The 19,876-nt window shown below is 48.8% G+C and overlaps 1 protein-coding gene across 2 annotated transcripts in view; it reads right to left on the bottom strand.

The window, feature by feature from the left end:
- Positions 1 to 19,876, bottom strand: part of LOC146347748 (ADAMTS-like protein 2) — a 42,772-nt gene that overhangs the window by 939 nt on the left and 21,957 nt on the right. The window contains exons 7-18 of one of the 2 annotated variants that reach the window (XM_084851268.1): positions 18,223 to 18,303; positions 17,093 to 17,268; positions 15,376 to 15,796; positions 12,892 to 13,288; positions 9,810 to 9,916; positions 8,489 to 8,615; positions 7,793 to 8,006; positions 5,586 to 5,741; positions 4,672 to 4,842; positions 2,478 to 2,654; positions 1,316 to 1,460; positions 717 to 766 (exon numbers count right to left, since the gene is read on the bottom strand). In XM_084851268.1, coding sequence (XP_084707394.1) covers positions 717 to 766; positions 1,316 to 1,460; positions 2,478 to 2,654; positions 4,672 to 4,842; positions 5,586 to 5,741; positions 7,793 to 8,006; positions 8,489 to 8,615; positions 9,810 to 9,916; positions 12,892 to 13,288; positions 15,376 to 15,796; positions 17,093 to 17,268; positions 18,223 to 18,303 — 2,222 coding nt within the window. Of the gene's footprint in view, positions 1 to 647; positions 767 to 1,315; positions 1,461 to 2,477; positions 2,655 to 4,671; positions 4,843 to 5,585; positions 5,742 to 7,792; positions 8,007 to 8,488; positions 8,616 to 9,809; positions 9,917 to 12,891; positions 13,289 to 15,375; positions 15,797 to 17,092; positions 17,269 to 18,222; positions 18,304 to 19,876 lie in introns of those variants that run through there. The other variant, XM_084851269.1, reaches the window with a different exon arrangement.

A 19,876-nucleotide genomic window follows, 5' to 3' on the forward strand; every position in this document is an offset into this window, starting at 1 on the left:
TGTGTTCTTAAAAAAAAAAAAAAATGCACCTTAAAAACCACATTTTCAAAACCCACGCTTTTTCCTACTTTAGTCCGGGGGTGGGGGGAGTGTGCACTTTTGAAAAATGAGCAAGGAAATGCACACTTTTCCCATTTGAAGCGCACACTTTTTCCCATTCAAAGAAAAAGAAAAAGAGATTGCAAACGAAATAACGGGAGTGAGGCAAGCCGAGCTTCAAAGCAGAGTTCTGAGGATCTTGGCAAACTCAGACACCTCTGCTTCTCCCATCCCAAATGACAACAGGTGGCTGGCTAAGAGAATGTGGCAGGTGAAGGATGCCCTGATAGTCCCGGAAGAGGCGGCAGTCCGTCAAGCCTTTTCAGAAACAGGGGCAGCAGGGATTTTAACATGCCTGTGGCAGGGCCAACATGAAGTCCGATCCTTATGTTGGCTGTGTGATGTATACAGGCACGACATCTTTTGAAAAGGCCTGTAAACACTGCTATACTACATGTTCAAGTAGCTGCGTGGGATGTTCTCGAGGGGTCCATGTGAGCCAGACCCCATGGCTTCTGTTATAGAATGCAGATTTCAGGCAAGTCTGTCTCCTAATGACACTTTGCTCCTTGTTCCGGGCATGGAAATTAAATGGTCAGGTGGGGAAATCAGGGTGATTTACTCCTACAAGACCTACAGCAAGCCTTCCTGTAGTACCAGTGCGAGCAGAGCTTCACCTTGAGGACCAGCACACAGTTAGCTGTTGCTTTGTCTTCACAGTCGTCATCTACAGAAGGGAAACATGACAACAGGTGTGTCAACTAGACTAGCGACTAGAGGGCTGCCTGGCCCCTCCCTGATGCTTGCAAATTCCTCCAGCCGAAAGCTTGCCTGGCTGTCTCACAAGAACATCAGCGGGTTCATTTCGAGGGTGCAGCTGGTTTCCAATTAACATGGAGATTTCAGCCTTTCTCACCACTGCAGTTCCTGGCCAATATGCACTCTTCAGTTCTGCCCATTCTAGCCCAGTTTCCCTCTCCCTCTGCGGTTCTTTCCTCTGCCCTCCTCTTCTCCGCCTTCCTCTAAACAGCCCCTTCCTTTCCTCCTCCTACCCTGGGCCTCACAATTCCCTGTTGCATCCTCCTTTCCTACACCACTGCCTGCCCTGCCCCTCTCTAGGAACTGAGCCTTCTGTGACACCGTGGCTGCTCATGCGCCATCCCCCTTCCCCACCACACGAGCCCTCCGTCCATCCTCGGGCAGAACAGCTGTGGCGCTTTCTCCCTCCTCAAACAGGAGCCCGCAAGGGTGTCCCTGGGGAAATCCTCCTCTTTACCTGGGGCATTTGTGGGACACAACTGCAGCCGGCACGTCTGCTTGGCTTCAGGCTTGGAAGCCAACTCACAGCCTTGGCCCAGGACTTCTCCTTGGTAGCATTTCACCTCGCGGAAACGCAGGCCTGTGCCGCAGGTCTTGCTGCACTGCGGAGGAATGGGGGCAGGAGAAAAACACCAGCACACGTTCCCCTTTGGCAGGAAATGAGGGTGCAGACAGCAACTGCTGTACCGACAGAGGCAGCATGAGGAAAGAGATCCCCAGCGGCTGCCCCACAAGGATGGCACGCTCTTCCCCTGGTCCATTTGGACGGCTGGGTCGGCTTGGGAGAGGGTTGGCACAAGGCGGCGTTATTCCATGGATTGTGAATGACTGTTTGGGGGTGGGGGTGATTTCAACCCACTATGGGCACGTACAGAAGCCAGGGCAGCTTGCATGTTGCTCTTGTCAGATCACTGGCCACAGCCCAGGTCATCTGTTCAGGGAAGCACAGGCGGGGGCTGAATCTGGCCCGATGCGTGCTCATCCTGAACAGCTCATAGTGCGCTGCTGCTGCTGACCTGCCAGGCTGCGGGGTGTGCAGCCCTAGCTGCTGGACATGGTTGGGAACTGCACACACAGCAGAGGTTTGCAGGTGTGGTTCCTCCGCTAGCTGGAGATACACTTGTGGAAGCTTCTAGCTTTAGGGATAGGCAATGGGGCGCCCACGTGCCCACAGACACACACCCCCGCACCCTCAAAATGCCCCACTGACACCTGTGCATGGGAGGGTGTCATTCTTAAAAAAGGCGTGACTAGTTGCCCTTCAAAGTGAATTGCTGGCCTCCAGCCACCTGCCATCTTTTTTCTGCAGAACACCTCTGCACCCCATGGACGCAGAGACAGTCTTAGAAGTAAAGATGGAGGGTGCCTGACAGCAGATTACCCCACTGTGGCTGCCTGGCAAGGGCTGGATGTTTTCACCCCTGCACCAATGTTTTAACTCCTTATTACTCTCTCCAAGGCTTTTGGATGGCACAGCTAGAGTTCCGAATGAAGAAACCTCTTCCCGCCCCACTATGTTTGGGGCACATCTCTTCCTGTCATTTCCCTTCATCTCCCTGTCTCAAGCGGCCACCACCACCACTACTACCCTCCCCGGCTTCCGTTGCCTCTTCCTCTACCTGGGACCACGAGGTCGAGAACCAGGTGGAACAGGGTCTCTTGAAACAGGATGCCTGGACGTCTGGCTTGGGGAAAGCGTTGCAGGGCTTCTCGGGATACTCCCTGTACAGGCCATTTTCCAGCCCCACGCACAGCACTGTCCGCATCTTGATGCCTCGTCCACATGTGGCATTGCACTGAAATGGAGGAGGAGAGATGCCGCTCATTGATTAGCATCAGAAAACATGAGGTTGTGCTTGGCACGTGCACAGCGGCGGGTCTTTAATCTGAGGATGCCAGCGATTAGCTGAAGGTCTGCTCTGTCTGGGAAGGTGTTGTGCAAGAGGAAGCAAGAGGTAAGCTGAAGGTAAATGTTTCTCTTTTTTTGGTGTACAGGTAGTAATAGGTACATTTTATTAATTTGGAACTAGTCTGTTCCCATGTTGTCTACTCCAAATGCAGGATGTAAGTTATTTCCATCCCGCTCAAATGACTAGATGTTGTGTGGTTTTACTTCCTTATTTATTTTTCAGATTTCTCTCTCTCTTTTTTCCTACAGAAAAAGCAAGCCAGTTAACGTAAGAAATGTTAAATTCCAATTTGCACATCATGACAGCCCACCCGGGGTTAATTAACCCTCGAGGAGCTGTAGTGCATGCCGGCTGCCATTCAGGATATGCAACCCCCTCGTTGGGGGACTGTTGTGTCATGTGAACTTGGCCACCAGGGGTTATTTGAGGGATAAAAACCCTACCACAGACCATAAGCAGTCTCGAGTGCAAATTAACCCTCTGTGGGCTGTTGTGTCATGTGAACCAGGTCACTGTGCCTTTCTCAGCAGGCCAATGGAAAAGGCCTCACTGTTCCTCCCAGTTCTACTGGCTGATGGTTAGCCTGGTTTTGCTGTGGGAGGGGAGGGGAGGCAGGATGGAAGGGCTGACCAGCAGTTGGTTTCAACAGAAGGATGGAGGGGGCTTGCTCTCTGTCCCACAACTCTTGGCCCGTGTGGCTTCCTTGCTTGTTGTCCCAAAAAGATGCGTCAGGGCTGATGTCCTAGACTAGAGGCGGGCAGATGGCTCAGCAAAGAAAGGCGATCTCTGAGCAGGTCAGTCTGAGGAGCCAGGTGAGTCTTGGTAATTTGACAGAGCCAGGACCAATCCCACTGACTCCTTGTGTTCCCGGTACCTGCTTTGGGAGCTGCAGTCACAGCTGGCCCTGCCAAAGTGAGGCGGTTGCCTCAGGCAGCAAATGCTGAGAAGTGGCAGAAAGGTCTGGAGGGGAGAAGTATGTGCCACGTGGCCTTCCCTATGCCCCCGAAGCTAGTCTGCTGCCTTGAGGTGTGGTGTCCTATGTCAGTGAAGAAAGATGTCCAGCCTTGAAGAAAGGCTTTTGTACATGGAATGAGAGGGGGCGCCATCTTGTTCTTTGCCTCAGGCAGCAAAATGTCTTGGGCCGGCCCTGGCTGCACTGCCCCCCTCTGGTCATCCGCTGGGGAGGTGCTGCAGTAAGTCAAAGACCTGATTCGCACGTAACGACAACCCATTAGTTAAAAAACCGATGGGCTGCCATGCACAAGTGGGAACGAGTGGGCGCTCTGCCTGCAGCATGCCCACCTCTTCTGTCTTACTGCACAACCCACAATCGGCTCCTTCTTAGCTTCTGAAGCATGACATCCAAACCCAGAGTGCTGGGTTGTTTAGGGGTTAAGCAACCCAGTGGTTAACCCATGGTTTGTTATTGACTTAACTGCTGGGTTGTTTAGCCCCTTAAACAACCCATCAATCCGGGTCCACCCATCGCGCACCACAACCTATGAAGGCACGGATCGTGGGTTGCAGGGTAAAAGCAGAAGCAGCAGGTGCCCTGCAGACAGCGCGCCCACTCATCCCAGCTCGTACAAGACAGCCCATCAGTTTTTACGTTGATGGGTTGGCATTACATGTGATCGGGCCAGAAATCTGGTCAGCTAGTCCCTCTGCTTGCCTGCCGCTATAGTGGCACAGGGAGTACCCACTGCTTGATCCCCTCCCTTGAGCCTCTGACACCCTGTGGGGAAAGCGCAGAAGTGACTTATAGGTTCACCAAGAAACACGCACACCAGTAGGAGGCGAACTGGGGCGGGGGGGGGGGGGCTGGCTGGCTGGCTGGCTCAGAGTGGAAAGCTCAATATTCCTCCCCTAACAATATGGATGGAGTGATCAAGTGCAGACTCACCTGATCCCATTCCTGCTCAACCCAGTGCGCAGGGCAGTCCTTATCTCCGCAGGGATAGATTGCCAAAGGCTTGGTGTCGGGGTTGCACTGGGAGTCCGAGATCACCTTCCCCTCCAAATTGCGGCATGTGACAAAGCGGCTCATCCGTCCCTCACCACACAACCCTGAGCACTTGGAGAAACAAAGAGGCCTTTCAAGGTGACAGTGGCTGAGCAGCAGTCTCTAACCCAGAAGAAGCACTGTCTCCTATCTGGAATGTTTGTAAGACTTCGGGCACATTTCAGGGATATTCGAATTCTATGCAGCCACGTGGAACACAGACTGCAGAATCTGGCTTCTTAAAACTTTTCATGTACTTGAAAAAGTCTCTAGACCTCATGATTAAAATAATTTCTGAAATACAGGCAAAGTCTACTCTACATTTAGGAACCAAAAGAAGCCCTGAACTAAGATCAGTAATGCTGGACAAGCTTTGCTGAAGGACAGTTGTCAATACCGACCTCCCCTCAAATGCACCATCAAAGGGGAGTGTTGAGGGTGCTTTCGAGGGCACACTCCCACAAGGCAATGGGGGGGCCATCAGCCCTGGCAAGTGCACCACTTAAACTGAGTGCGTGCTTTGAAATCCAGAATCCTTTGCAACGCGCTGGGGTGCCTTTGCAGACAAGTAGAAAGCCCCACGCCATCTGCACAGACCCATCCATGTCTCGGTCATGTAAGATGTGATCGAGAGACAGAATTCAAGAACCATATTTGGAACAGGAGGTTTCAAAAACAGGTATGAGTCTCCTGCTGCCCACCCCAAAACCCATGTACTCCCACAGATGACAAACCTGTAACCTCCCCTGCCCGCCTAATCCTAACTTCTGAGAGGGTAGAGAGGAGAAAGCAGGAAGAACCCTCTGTTGACTCACCGGCCCCCAGTCGGAGGCAGTCCAGTGCCTGTCACAGGGGGGACCTGTGCACTCTTTCTCGCTGACAGGTCTCACTGACGCATTGCACAGGTTGGCTTCTACTGAGCAGCGCACTTGCCTCTCCATTGTCCCTGGACCACCACACCGAGCAGAACACTGTAAAGGCAGACACAAGACAGAGGCAGCAATGGCGCAGAGAAAGGGGCAAAACTCATAAAAGATGCGAGCAGCGAGGAGGGAATGTTCCCTTATACTGTTGTGGCCAAGCTTATTCTGTCACAAACAGTATCACAATTTTCTCTTACTCTGTTCAGGAAAATGACCTAATATTAATCTAAGCAATTCCTGTTACCTATGGGCCAATTCATGCATGCCTTGTCAACAGGGTCATTCCTACCATGACATGTACAGGGGACCGTTAAAAAGAGCAAATGGTCAGTAATTCAATTACAGTATATTTCCTGTAAGAGGGAGGTGGGTGGGGGCGCTGCCTCAGATGTCAAAATGTTTTGGGGCCAGAAATGTTTTCTGAGGTAGTGCACTCCTCATGTAGGTACTGTACCACCTCAGTTTCATGTTGGGAGAAATTTGTTCGAAATTTGCCTTGAAAAATTAGCCGTTTCTCTGGATGCAAGTTCCACTGTTTTCACAGGAAGATAACTCCAGACCCCCCAAAACCACCCTTCATGTGAAACAAAGGAGTGCCACTGGTGTGATAAAGTGTGTGTGTTTGGGGAGGGAGGGGAGTTGTCACTCATCATAAGGCACTGCGTAGAGGGTCTCAAGTCAGGGCCTCTTGCAGCCAGTCTCCAGCGCTTTACTGCCCCACTAGTGCTCTCCATCTTGAGGCAGACTGGGTCTTAGGGAAAAGGGACCCTCCAACCTGGAGTTTCCAGCCTGCAGAATGTCAATTGAGCTCCAGCGTCTGCAAATATGGTGTCTGACCTCAAGCCCGTCTGTGCCAGTGTCCTCCTCTGCCCACCACCGAAGGGGACCGCAGCCACAACCCATCCTAGAGCTAGGCCAGGGCCTGACACTCAGGTTACCCTACAGAGATTACCATCACTTCACAGCCTAAAATTCCAGGCACTGAGACCCTGAAAGAAAAACATCCCCTGGAGATAATAGGTGGATTTCAAATGACTCTGATAAGTAGGGAGGGGCTGAAAAGATCTTCCTTTTATTCCTTAGATCACCCTTTCCTAACCTGGTGCGCTCCAGATGTTTTGGACTACAACTCCCAGGATTCCTGACCACTGGCCATGCTGCCTGGGGCTGATGGGAGTTGAAATCCAAAACATCTGGAGGGCACCAGGTTGGAGCAGGCTGCCTTAGATGGAGGAGATGACATAGCTGGATGGAGGAGTGTAGGTAGACTAAAGTGATCTGGTTTTGCTTGGCTTTCTTTCTTGAGCCTGCAGCACCTGGGCTTTCCAGGTAGTCTCCCATCCAGGTTCTGGCCAGGCCTGGCCATGCTGAACTTCCAAGACTGAACGGAATGGGGCTCACCTGGGCAGCACGGCTGCAGGCTTTCTGAATATTTGTGCCAACACCTGGCAATGTGGGACTGTGTGTACCACCTAAAGCTCATTTAGGGCCAGACTAAATGCTACCTGGCAGCTGCATGTAACAGGCTCCTGACTTTGTTGTCAGTGTGGGGTTTTTTTAAATTAAAAGCAGCTGTGGGAGGCTGTGAATTTAGTGGAAGGAGCAGTGGGAGGGGATGGAGTGCAGCATGACAAGCGACACCCACCGAAATTCCCTCTGCTACACAACTGTTGCAGGTGCAGGAGCCCTGTCCCCTTCTGCACCTGGCCACGCCCCTCTGCTGCTCCTCAGGCCGCGTCTAAAAGAGCCATTTAGCTCCATGTTTGAAGGAAGGCTTAGGCGCAACCCTATGCATGTTTAGACAGAAAAGCGTGCTACATCTCCCAGCATTCCCCAGCCAGCCATGCTGTGGGGGTTTTTTGGTCTCAACATGTACAGGATTGCGCCCCCGCGTAGCTATTTCCCCAGGTGTAATGTTGCAGCTCAGGGGTAGGCAGCCCAGTGCCCTCCAGATGTTTTGGACTACAATTCCCAGAATCCCTAACAGCCATACTGGCTGTGGCTTATGGGAGTTGCAGTCCAAACCATCTGGAAGGCACCAGCTTGCCTACCCCTGTTTCAGGCATTCTTTCCTTTAACCCTGCTGAAGAACAACATACCTCCGACCACTCTGACAGCTCCCACTGTGGCCCGCAAGCTTTGTTCTTGCAGGATTTCCGCTCCATGGGCCTGGCTAGCCCGGCTGACTCACACATGTCGTCGTAAACGGAGCTATCAAAGCCTGGAGCCAGCATCTTCCAGCACCGCACTGTTCGGTACTGATAGCCTTCGCTGCAGGTCCTGGAACACTCACTCCACCGGCTGGTCTCCCACCTCCATGCAGGGTCCAGCAGCATGACAGAGAAAGAGCAACCTCTGCTTAGCTTAAGCTGACTTGGAAGGACAGAGCAGGATCACAGCTCACCCACTCAGAAATGCACTTTGCCCACCCTCTGCCTCACGTAAAAAAAAATCTGATGCTGACAGGGGTCCCATTCAGAGCGTAATGCAACTTACACTAAAATGTTTGGCTCTGCAGGACAAGTAGCGTGTGCTAATTCAGTAACTTTTTGTCCTCTTCCAAATGGAAAGCAGACTCTTTATATCATATCCAAATTTCCACACCATTTCCAAATTTCCACATCACTTTCCATAAGGCTGCCAAAGGGCATAGAAAAAGATGACAGAGGAACTACCTTCCATCAGCCTCAAGTCACAGCTCTTACACTCTGTTTCAGAATGAAGATCACACACACACACACACACACACCAGTCCCTTTGCAGGTGCCTTTGCAGAACTGGCTCAGTCTACTCACCTGGGCTGGCAGTCTCTGCCTGCACAGAGCTCATGAGTGGGCTCGGGACGAGTCAGTGCATCACAATACGCTTCATCCACTTCCACTCCGTCATAGCGGACACACATGGCATAGGAGGTGCTGATCCCTGGGTGGACACCGACATTGTCTCTGTTCAGTCAAAATGTGTTGAACTCTTCTCTGAGACCTCAGGCTCAGAGTAGACAATATTTCAGTAAATGGAACAAAGGGCTGAGCCAGTATAAAGCAGCATTTTGTAGTTGGGATATTCCATCCCAAGACTGGTCAACCCGCAGCCCGCACCCACTCCCGGTGCAGCCCATGAAGCCAGCGGGACTTGGTGGTGACTGCTGAGGCAGCATTCCCACTTCCGATATTGCTACTTCCTTGCCGCTAGTAGCAATGGAGAAACAACCACCTCAGTGGAAATCACTCGGGGCTTTTGCCTCTCCTGTCCCCCAGTGATCTCTAGATCTCAGTAGGAATTGCTGTGCACTGAGGGGTATGTGTGCGTGTTTGCTTACATGTGCATACATATGTATGCAGAGCATGAACTGACCTGTACACTATGCTCTGCATCCAAGGCCCTCCTCCTAGTGCCTCCTCCAAGGGAGGCTCAGAGGGCAGCAACAAGGGAGAGGGCCTTCTTGGTGGTGGCCCCCAATTTTTGGAATAACCTCCCCAATGAGGCCTGTCTGGTGCCAACACTGTCATCTTTTCAGTGCCAGGTTAAAACTGCCCTCTTCCCTCAGGCATTTGGCAGCATATAATGAGTCTTTTTGATCAGGTCCAGGATAGTTTCTGGATGACTGTTTTTCATTGTTTTAGATACATGCTGTTGTGTATGCTATCTGTTTTATGTCCTTACGTGAATGGTTTTTATACTTTATATAATGTATTGTAATGGTTTTTAATTTTTGTGAACTGCCCAGAGAGCTTTGGCTATGGGGCAGTATAGAAATATAATAAATGAAATGAATGAAATGAAATGTGTGTCCCCGCGCCCTGCTCCTGCCGTGAACATCAGCTGTGCCTCTTGGGGCCACAAAGGCTGCATCCTTGTTCCATGCAGTATTTGAGAAAGCAAAGTAAGGAGATGGAGGCAGAACAAACAGCTAACAGATACTTGAATGTACAGCAAATGCATTGTTGTAAACCAGCCTAACATGCCATGGCATTGTCACCTGTTTCTAGAAAAGATCCTCACGAGTCCTTTGTAGTTGCTGAAAACCAGGCATGTTAAAGCAATGGGCCGAGTCCCTCGCGACATTCACTCTTCAAAACTGCCCAGCACCACCCCCACCCCCCAAGGCAAAACTACCTGATGTGCATGTGGAGCTGCAAGGCGCATAGGCTGACACTTTCCAGCGATACATGTCGGCCAAACTGATGTCGTCATGGCCCAGGGGGTTCAGCTCAAAGTCATTGCTGCAGGAGAAAAGGAGACAGCGTGAATGCCCAGATCGGGGGTGTTGAAGACCACGCCCATGGGCCAAATCCAGCCTGCCTGGAGTCCAAATCCAGCCCTCCGAGGCTCCCCAGAAGACCCTGCCTCCTCCCACTGGCCCCACCCTCTTTCCCCAGACCACCAATGCCTTGGTGGCTTCCCAGCTTCTGCATTGTTTTTCCCCCATCCTAGAGGGTTGAAATGCCTCTCCTAAGGCTGAATTACTGGCGGAAAGAGCTTCAAGCTAAAATGTGCTGGTGTTTTGACCCCACCCACCACTGGACTGCAGCCCCCAAGAGCTTCTCCGAAACTGACTCTGGCCCTTGTGCTGAAAGCGGTTCAACAGCCCTGTCCAAGATGGATGACCTGCTATGGGAAGGAAAGCCTTGGCTACCCTTTCTTGGCTGCTGAGGGGGCTAGGAAGGGTCCCCAGATGGTAATGCCTTTATTCTTTCTCAAACAGACGGATGTATATCAGGTGCTGCTGGACCTGTAAAGGACAATCCTTTTTGGTCAGTGATTCCCGAAGCGTGGGATAGGGGATGTCTGCCCACTGTGTATCGGCATGATTCACTGCTCTGGCTTGCAATCATTCAGCCTCCACTGAGGGTGAGCAATCCTGCAGTCTCTCTGCATCCAGTTATCCAGAATGATCCAGTTATCGCTTCTGATGTGGCAGAATGACCCAGTCTCAGGGAAGGGTACCCATTACACCTTTAGGCACACCTCCTTCCAGCAAGATCAGAGACTCGTGCAGAAACAGAGAGGGGTGCCCTGACTGAGGATGGGTAATTCCTATTCCCACACACTCTAAAAGCAAACTGTTCCAGTTGAAGAATGAAGTGGGCTTCCCATTTGAATTGAGAAACTAAGTGTGCCTCAGCTCTCAGAAGTAAGGAAAACTCTGCTTTAGGCCCATTAACCCCAGGAGACATTTGGAGGGTCTATTCTTCCTATTCTTCTTCTTATTATTATTATTATTATTACCTTAAAAATATAAGGACACAATCCTATTCATGTTTAAACTTATATAGGATTGCACCCTAAATCTCCTAAGGACTTAAAAAACAAAGCAAGTCTAGGTTTGAAGGGTCTGGCAGGGATGGGATAGAATTTTTCATGGAATTTAGCTGACAGTTCCCCCAGGAGGGCACCCAGTCTACATTCCCTCCAAGCTGGTGGGCCTTAGGAAGCATTAGTAACAACAAAGCTAGCGGAGATGACAGTATTCCAGCTGAGCTATTTAAAATCCTAAAAGATGATGCTGTTAAAGTGCTGCATTCAATATGCCAACAAATTTGGAACACTCAACAATGCCCGCAAGACTGGAAAAGGTCAGTTTACATTCCAATTCCAAAGAAGGGCAATGCCAAAGAGTGTTCAAACTACCGCACAATTGCGCTCATTTCACATGCCAGCAAGGTGATGCTCAAAATCCTACAAGCTAGGCTTCAGCAGTATGCGAACCGAGAACTACCGGAAGTACAAGCTGGGTTTCGAAGAGGCAAAGGAACTAGAGATCAAATCGCCAACATTCGCTGGATCATGGAGAAAGCAAGAGAATTCCAGAAAAAGTCTATTTCTGCTTCATTGACTACGCTAAAGCCTTTGATTGTGTGGATCACAACAAACTGTGGCAAATTCTTAAAGTGATGGGAGTACCAGACCACCTGACCTGTCTCCTGAGAAACCTGTATGAGGGTCAAGAAGCAACAGTAAGAACCAGACATGGAACAACCGAGTGGTTCAAAATTGGGAAAGGAGTACGACAAGGCTGCATATTGTCACCCTGCTTATTTAACTTATATGCAGAGTGCATCATGAGAAACGCCGGGTTGGATGAATCACAGGTCAGAATTAAGCTTGCTGGGAGAATTATCAACAACCTCCGATATGCAGACGATACCACCCTAATGGCAGAAAGCGAAGAGGATCGAAAGAGCCTCTTGATGAGGGTGAAAGAGGAGAGTGCAAAAGCTGGTTTGAAACTCAACATTAAAAAAACGAACATCATGGCATCTGGCCCCATCACTTCCTGGCATATAGAAAGGGAAGAAATGGAAGCTGTGACAGATTTTATCTTCTTGGGCTCCAAGATCACCGCAGACAGTGACTGTAGCCATGAAATTAAAAGACGCTTGCTCCTTGGGAGGAAAGCTATGGCAAACCTAGACAGCATAGTAAGAAGCAGAGACATCACCTTGCCGACAAAGGTCCGTCTAATCAAAGCTATGGTTTTCCCAGTAGTAATGTATGGCTGTGAGAGCTGGACTATAAGGAAGGCTGAGCGCCAAAGAATTGATGCTTTCGAACTGTGGTGCTGGAGAAGACTCTTACAAGTCCCCTGGACTGTAAGGAGGTCAAATCAGTCCATCCTAAAGGAAATCAACCCTGAGTGCTCATTGGAAGGACAGATACTGAAGCTGAAGCTGAAGCTCAAATATTTTGGCCACCTAATGCGAAGAGAAAACTCTCTGGAAAAGACCTGATGCTGGGAAAGATTGAAGGCAAAAGGAGAAGGGGACGGCAGAGGATGAGATGGCTAGATAGCATCACCAATGCAATGAATATGAACTTGAGCACACTCCGGGAGAGAGCAGAGGACAGGAAGGCCTGGCGTGCTATGGTCCATGGGGTCACGAAAAGTCGGACACGACTGAACGACTGAACAACAACAACAGCACTGATTGGCTGTCATCTGTGATGTCTTCAAGAACTCTCACCACCACCAGCACCACTCCTTAGATCAGTTTTGCACGTAAGGTGGGCAGCCTATCTGAATCTTGAATTATGTTTACTGGTATGTCTGTCCGTCATTAAAATGGTGGAGATGAGAGGAAGCCAGGCTCACACCATTACTAAGGCCTCACTGCAAGACTTCTTTTTACATTACTGCTAACTGCACTCTAAGAGGATGTTTGCCCCCTTTTATCCAGCAAACATCTTCCTATCTCACCTTTCAGTGCCAGGAGCCTCAAGAGGTTCTGAAAGAGGCTTGTTCTCAAAGGGTTTGGAAGGTGTGGCCCTCACAGTGTCATTTGTTGCTTCATCCACTGCATGCACTTCAGCATTCACATCCTCTAGAAAGTTGTTTTTTGCAGATTGCTTGCGCAGTCCTTCTGGCCATTCTACCAGTGGGTCACCCCAAAACCTCACCGTTGAATTCTTCCTCCCCAGCTTGATTGCCAGGTAGTGCAGTTCCCTACAAAAGGCAGCATTTTGTGGATCCTGGAGACACAATTTCTGGAAGAGACGCAGCCTAGATGGCCCGATCTTGCTGGTCTCGTGAAGTTCAGGCCTTTCTGCAGTGTGGGGCATGGCTGTGCTGATAGTAATCTGATTGAGTCTGAGGGCTTAAAGAAAATGCATGACAGTGAGCCCAGAGAGGCCCAGTAAACTATACCATTGCTACACACTCTGGGCAGTATCCTACTCAATGCTAGCGCTAATGTAAATTACATTGTGCTACTGTAAGCAACCTCTAGCACAATGCCAATAGGGAAACCCATCACACCAGCAAGCGCTATTGGGATTGTGCTAGAGGTCACTTATACTAGCACAATGTAATTTACGTTAGTGCTCATGTTGGATAGGATACTGCCCTCTCAGTTTATCACCTCCTCAGTTAAAAGCATTTGTCCCCAAAGAAGCATGAAATTACACTCATTTGACTATCTCAGTTCTTCTTGGGCAATGTGACATGTGGACAATTCCACATGTAATCTGTCAGTTTAAATATGAGTCTCCCTTTCAATGCTTTAAAAAATGAGTTTCTAACCCTCATGATGGCAGGGATAAATTTGAAAACAGGCAAGTGCTTCCCATAAATAAAAAAGCTCCAGACTTCAGAAGGTCCTCCTTCTGCCCTGCAACTGAAGCTAAGTTTGGAATGTACAGTGCCAATGGAAACCCTCAGATTCTGAAGCTGGGAACATGCAACTTTTTATATATGGATTTCAATTAAAATATTAGTATTATGAAATGTAAATTTCAGCTTTTGGTCAACAGGTCAGTCTCTCTCTCTCTCTTTCTCTCTGGCCCAATCTACACAGGGAATTTACTGCAGTGCTATTGCACCTCACACACGGGCATGACACATGTTACCCCCAATCTGTAACAGTCCCAGGTTTTCTTGTCATAAAAACTGCATTTTCACAAAGTCCTTTTGTGATGGATTTTCCTTTCACTGCAATTTCCTTCCATTTTGGGACTTGAGTGTGCGCTAAACTTGTGGTACTACTACGGAGAGGAGGAGCGGCTTCAGCAGAGTGGGCGGCTGAGGAACAGAAAGTTGTGTCAGTGAAGGGTGGACCTGACAGGAATGGGTTAATTCCTCTCATGGAGGAGAGGAGTTAACCCACTCCTGTCCACTTCACCTTCCACTAACCAAGTTCAGGGTTTTGTTTGTTTTAATTAGAGTTTGGTAATGTGTACCTGTGGAAGTGTGAATCTGTGAATAACACACACACATTTCTGCTGGCTCCCTCTCCTGCTCTCTCTACCCTGCCCAGAGAACTGAAGAGTGAATGCAATGTCTTTTCAAGCCTTCCCAATTCTCTTCTTTGTCTTTATTTCTTTGCCTCAAGAAACAACTAGCTGAAAACACTCCGATATGCATGTCTGCTCAGAAGTAAATCACATTCTCTTCAATGAAGCTTACTCCTGAAAAAGTTTGCATGTTCCTTTTGGGATGACTTTTTAAAAAAACAACTCCACTCCTTCACACCATTGCACCTGTGCATAAGCTTAATGGATATACAAAAAAGGAAGGAAACTTGTTGATGTCCCAAGACTCAGCCTACATATCCAAGCTAATGCAGTTTAAGATTACATTTGCCTCACAAAAGTGAGATTTATATCAAGTCTACACCACATTAACTGGCTACATGTGCCATGGGAGGAGTTGATGCAAATTCAAGAAAATGCATTTTTAAACAGCATCAGCATCAGAAGACACCTCCATGTAGATTGGGCCTCTCACTCTCTCAGTGATTACATTTTATAACTACTCAGATTTCAATGAACTAGATTTTAGAACTAAATCTCAATTTTTGAATTTCAGAATGCTTGCGTTCTAATATTTTACAAAATTAATTCCACTATAATGGCTGCTGGTCTCTCCCTCGTGGCCTCCAGGGTTTTGCCCAGCACCCTCTGTAGCTCTTCATCTAATCATACTTGTTCCATGCTGCCACTACACAGCTCCTTGACATGCACACGCAGCCCCACAATTTTCCACCACTCCCCTGCCCCAAAAAGCCTGAATATGGAATAAAGCATTGCATAAATAAGGAGATCTGTATGCTGGGAGCACAGATTTTGTTTTCTATATGCAGCATTTGTAGCACATCCACCACCCTCACCCTGCTTCATACAGGAGCAGTAAGAATCCAGTGCTGTGCATGCTTGAGAAAATAAAGTGAGAAGAAAGCATACTGACCCAGATCTGTTTCTCTGCCTACTGCTGGGTCTTCATCTTCACCTGCCCCATTTGTGTGGTAGATGCGTCGAACCTGGAAACCAAACCTCTCCTCCTCTGCCCCGTGTTTCCAGACCCAATCCCTGCCTTGAGCAGAGGAGTTAGTTGGGAAGTGGTTCTGGCTGTTGAAGGTTATGTCTCCATGGTCCTTCCCCTGTGGGAAACGTTCCCCCACGTCCTCTGGCGCAAGAGACAACCACGTGGCATTGAAATCTTGGGAAATGGATGGCATCGTGCTCTGGCGATTGTGGCTGGGCGCCGGCAAGTGAAGGTAGACAGGCCTCTTGATGGCCGGGGGAGCGGTCCGAAGAGCTGGCGACGGCACCCTTGGCACTGTGTAGTCGTACGTGACATGGGGCATTTTCCCATTGAAGTTATAATACTGAGTTCAACCAGGCAAAATGAAAATGAAACAAAACAAAAACTTTCAGCCACTGAATGGCCACTGCTACAGGGGGCAAGGTGCTGTTGTGTTGCGGCCTGACCCCTCTAAGAGAGGCTCCTCCCATAACCAGGCCTCCCCTCCCCTCCCCTCCCCTCCCCTCCAGAAGCCATTCCAGCCACCTGCCCTGTGAGCAGGAAAGGAAGAAGTAAACTGATGGTCACCATCTCTTCAAATAGGCTTTTAAAACATTTTTTATTATATAACCCCCCTCCCTCCCTATCCCTTATTCAATGTGCTTGATGTCTTGAATGTATATGCTAAGCCTGAGGTAGTGGAGGCTGGTGGCTCCGATGTCAGTGGGGCGGAGAATCTGCTTCAGATTTCAGTCAGAACTCTAAAGGAGCTATCCAAGGAGCTCCACACCTTGGATAGCTCCTTTACAGCCCTGACTGGTTCTGACTCGAACTCGGAATGGATTCACAGCCCCACTGAAATCAGAGCCACCAGCCTCCACTGGCCTGAGGGCAGGGGCTGTCATGCTACTTATATTTGTAAGCCATTTGGCTACAGGGCAAACTATAAATGCTGGAGGCAAATACATTTGACCCAGGGTCATCTGCTCAGGAAATCTCACAGCCCTGGGACCCAATGGACCTCACATCTGAGGAAGAACTCCCAGAATACCTCCTTGAAGATGAGGATTCTCACACTCCATCCACCATACCAAGCTAGGAGTCCACATTAGAGAAGGAACTGGGCACAATCCAAGGGCAGTACCAGGGCAGTACCACAGAGTCAGCAGGACCATAGAGCACGACTCCAAGCCAGAATGCTGCCCTTTCTACATTCCCTGCAACTATGCTTGAGAGGTGAGGCTCTGCCAATCATCAAGCTCTGCTTGGCTATAATGCCTCAGCTCAGTTTTGAACCTTGGAAGAGAAACACCTGCTTTACCTAGGGAACTCTTCCAGGTCCACTGTATCTACTTTTGATTTCGTCGCAGAATTGAGATCCAAGCACTACATGAAGAGTGTTTCCTTTCCTGCTTTTCAATACATAACCTCTAGGTGGCACTGTGATATAGTAGAATGCACAAGAGGAAATAACCCTTTCTTTCACTTTCACAATTAAATGCCACATTCTCCCTGCTCTAAAAAAGCTCGCCAACAATGATGGTTAGACACAGAACCAAAACTGGAGGGTCACAACGTCATCCAAAGAACCCTTAAACAACCCTGAGTAGGGAATGATGAGCACACAATAAATGCCTCATGTAGAAAAGCCTTTACATACCATGGCATTGAGAGACTGGTTGGTAGGCCCCTGTGCAATAATGTACTCCAGGCCATCAGAGTTAAGGTTTGAAGGCCGACGATATTTGAACACAGTGCCGGCCACTCTGAAGTTCTGTGGATTGTCAATAGCAGAATTCCCATTGAAGAAGAAGTGCCCAGATTCATCAGCTAGGGCTGCCAAGGAGACAGAGGGGGAAATGAAAGACAAAAAAAAAAATCTTCCATGCAGGCATTAATCTAGGGATACACAACTAGAAGCCCAGAGGCTCAATCTGGCCTAGGGGTTTTTCCATCAGCTCCCACAATAGCCCTTATCTCAAAGACCTTCATGTGCCTATTGGATGCCTTCTCCCACTTAAGCCAAGACACAGGCAGAAGACCCTTTAAGCCCCTTCCCTCCTTCCCTCCCTCCCTCCCTCCTCACTGTGTGAACAGCTGTGCACCCAGCTGTGCACCCACAGGACATATTTTAACTAGAGATTGCACCTGAACCACGTCTTCATGCAAGCCATGAGCCCTACCACTGAGCTAAACTGTGTTTATTAAACAACATGTTTTTAATTAAAATCTTGCACAGAGCACGATTCCCTAAACCTTCCATGTCTCCAAGAGGGGGATCTATGTGAGCTACATGTGTTGGAGGTTTGGATCAGGTGTCTACTGTACCTTTGATACAGACCTCTGTCCCCCAAAAGTCACCTAGGCATAACGCTAACCCAGGCTAAGTAGTGATTTAGAGATCATAAGACACACAATTAATGTATTTTTGAATGGAGAACTGATTCATATAGGCATGCACTGGAACAGTTTGATAAAGATGCCACTCTGACTAAAAGGGTGATCGGGGCACATTCAGAAGAAGTTAATTTATGGTGTTGAAAAGCTCATGATAAAAAGTTCTATCACTGCAGCGCTTTAATCCTCGTTGATGCCTCTGAAGCTGGAATCAAGGGATAGCATTTACTGTGAATGGACTGATACAGAAGAAGAATGCTATCTCGTGAACGCTCTTTCGTGGGGGGTGCGCGCACATGCACGCACACACACAAACACAATTATGTTCAGCACTCTCTTCTTTGTGCTGTGGGACCAAATTGCCTAACAGCAGCATTCTTTTCCATTGCTTACCTAGGATGTTCTCTGTTTTCCTTCGCTCAATAATGAGAATGTCTGTGGCACCAGCAGGGATGTTTGTGATAAACACATATCCTGAGAAACAGGAACCACAGAAAAATCAGAAAACCTAAGTCAGATGAACAGAAATTGAAAGTGCTCTATGAAGTGGCTTCTTAGTTTCCATTTTGTCACAGCAGTTAATTCATCTAAGCATTTTGGGCCATTTCACACATTACACAGGGCCAAACTCAATACACGCAATAGCAAGCTGCAATCGATTAATGACTACTGTTACCTGTATGTAACATTTTGTTGTATCCATGCTTTAATAATTCATAAAACATTTTGGGTGTATAATTGGAAAATGTAATGTGTGAAATGTCTTTTGTTATAGCAAGACTCAAATCTTATAAGAACAAGGGTTGGTTTTGCTACTACTGATTTTAAGACAGATTTAGCCAGAAAGGGCACATACGGAGCTACGTTTGGTGTCTGTACCAGTTAGAGAACTCCCCTCCTGTAGGAGATTCACCAGAGTCTAAGCCTGAGCCCTTGTGGCCTTCATGTGGTGGGGGAGCTGCACAACCCCCTCCACCACACAGTTAAAAAATATATGAGCCAATGCCTCTATGTGAATGCCTGATCGTGCAGAGGCACCATTAACATGAATTCTCTCCCTCAAAAAAGGGAGAGAATCACATGGAGAGCTCACACATTGCTCTCTGCATGACAAAAGAGAGGGGGCAGGCCACTTTTCCACCATGGGAAGGTCTGAAGGGCTGAGGCTTTGGTGGACCTCCAACAGGAGATGAACTCATGCCAAGTGTCTTTGGAAGTATTGCGAGACCTGTCTGGGCTTGGTTTTGGAGATCAAGGTTAAACTTGCAGAGGGTTGGGATTAAAATTCTTTTATTCTTTTGCTGATACCTGCCCTTCAGTGGCTTGCCCAAGAGACCACTGCCTTTAACTAGAGAGATCCTGCTAAGCAGCCTGAGGGCCAAAACAAACATGATTGCTGTGAGCCACCTTGGGAAGGCTTCTGCCCTGAAAGGTGGCCAAGAAATGTTTATAATAAAAATAAAAAATAATTTTAAATCTGTGTCTAGCAGCTGTCTCTCGCCCACCCCATTTTTACCACTGTAGGTGCTGGGCCCACGATTTAGATTGGGACCCTGGCATGGGGGATAGGGGGGCTTTTAAGATCTGAATTGGGGCCCTTGTGCCTACTCTAGAGAAAAAAATGAACAAAAGACATAGGTGCTAAACACAGATTTAAAGTAAAGTCTGTTTTGGCCCTGAGGCAACACAGGATTTCGGCTTCCGAGTTTTCCTGGGTCAGCCCAAACTATTTTGCTGCCTGAGGCAAAGGACAGATGGTGTCCTTCTCCACACACAGAAGCTAACTGGACTGGCAGTTGAATCTTATTTCAAGACTGGGGACTGAACAGCATCCTCCCTGTACCTCAGGGCAGCGGGCTAGCAGAGAGTGCTCAGGGCAGGCTCTGGGGCAGACACAGCTCTGCCCTCCAACAGAGGGAAATGGCCAGGTGGCTCAGGGGGAATGGCCAGGGGGGCTGCCACTGCAGTTCTCCCACACACCCCAGCACCCAGTGGCTGAAGCAGCTGCCTCCCTCTGCTTAATGGAAGGGCCAGCCCCAGCAAGTGC

The sequence above is a fragment of the Heloderma suspectum genome, chromosome 4 (genome assembly GCF_057233095.1).
Source record: "Heloderma suspectum isolate Gila_16-S chromosome 4, 16-S_ref, whole genome shotgun sequence".
NCBI lineage: Eukaryota > Metazoa > Chordata > Lepidosauria > Squamata > Helodermatidae > Heloderma > Heloderma suspectum.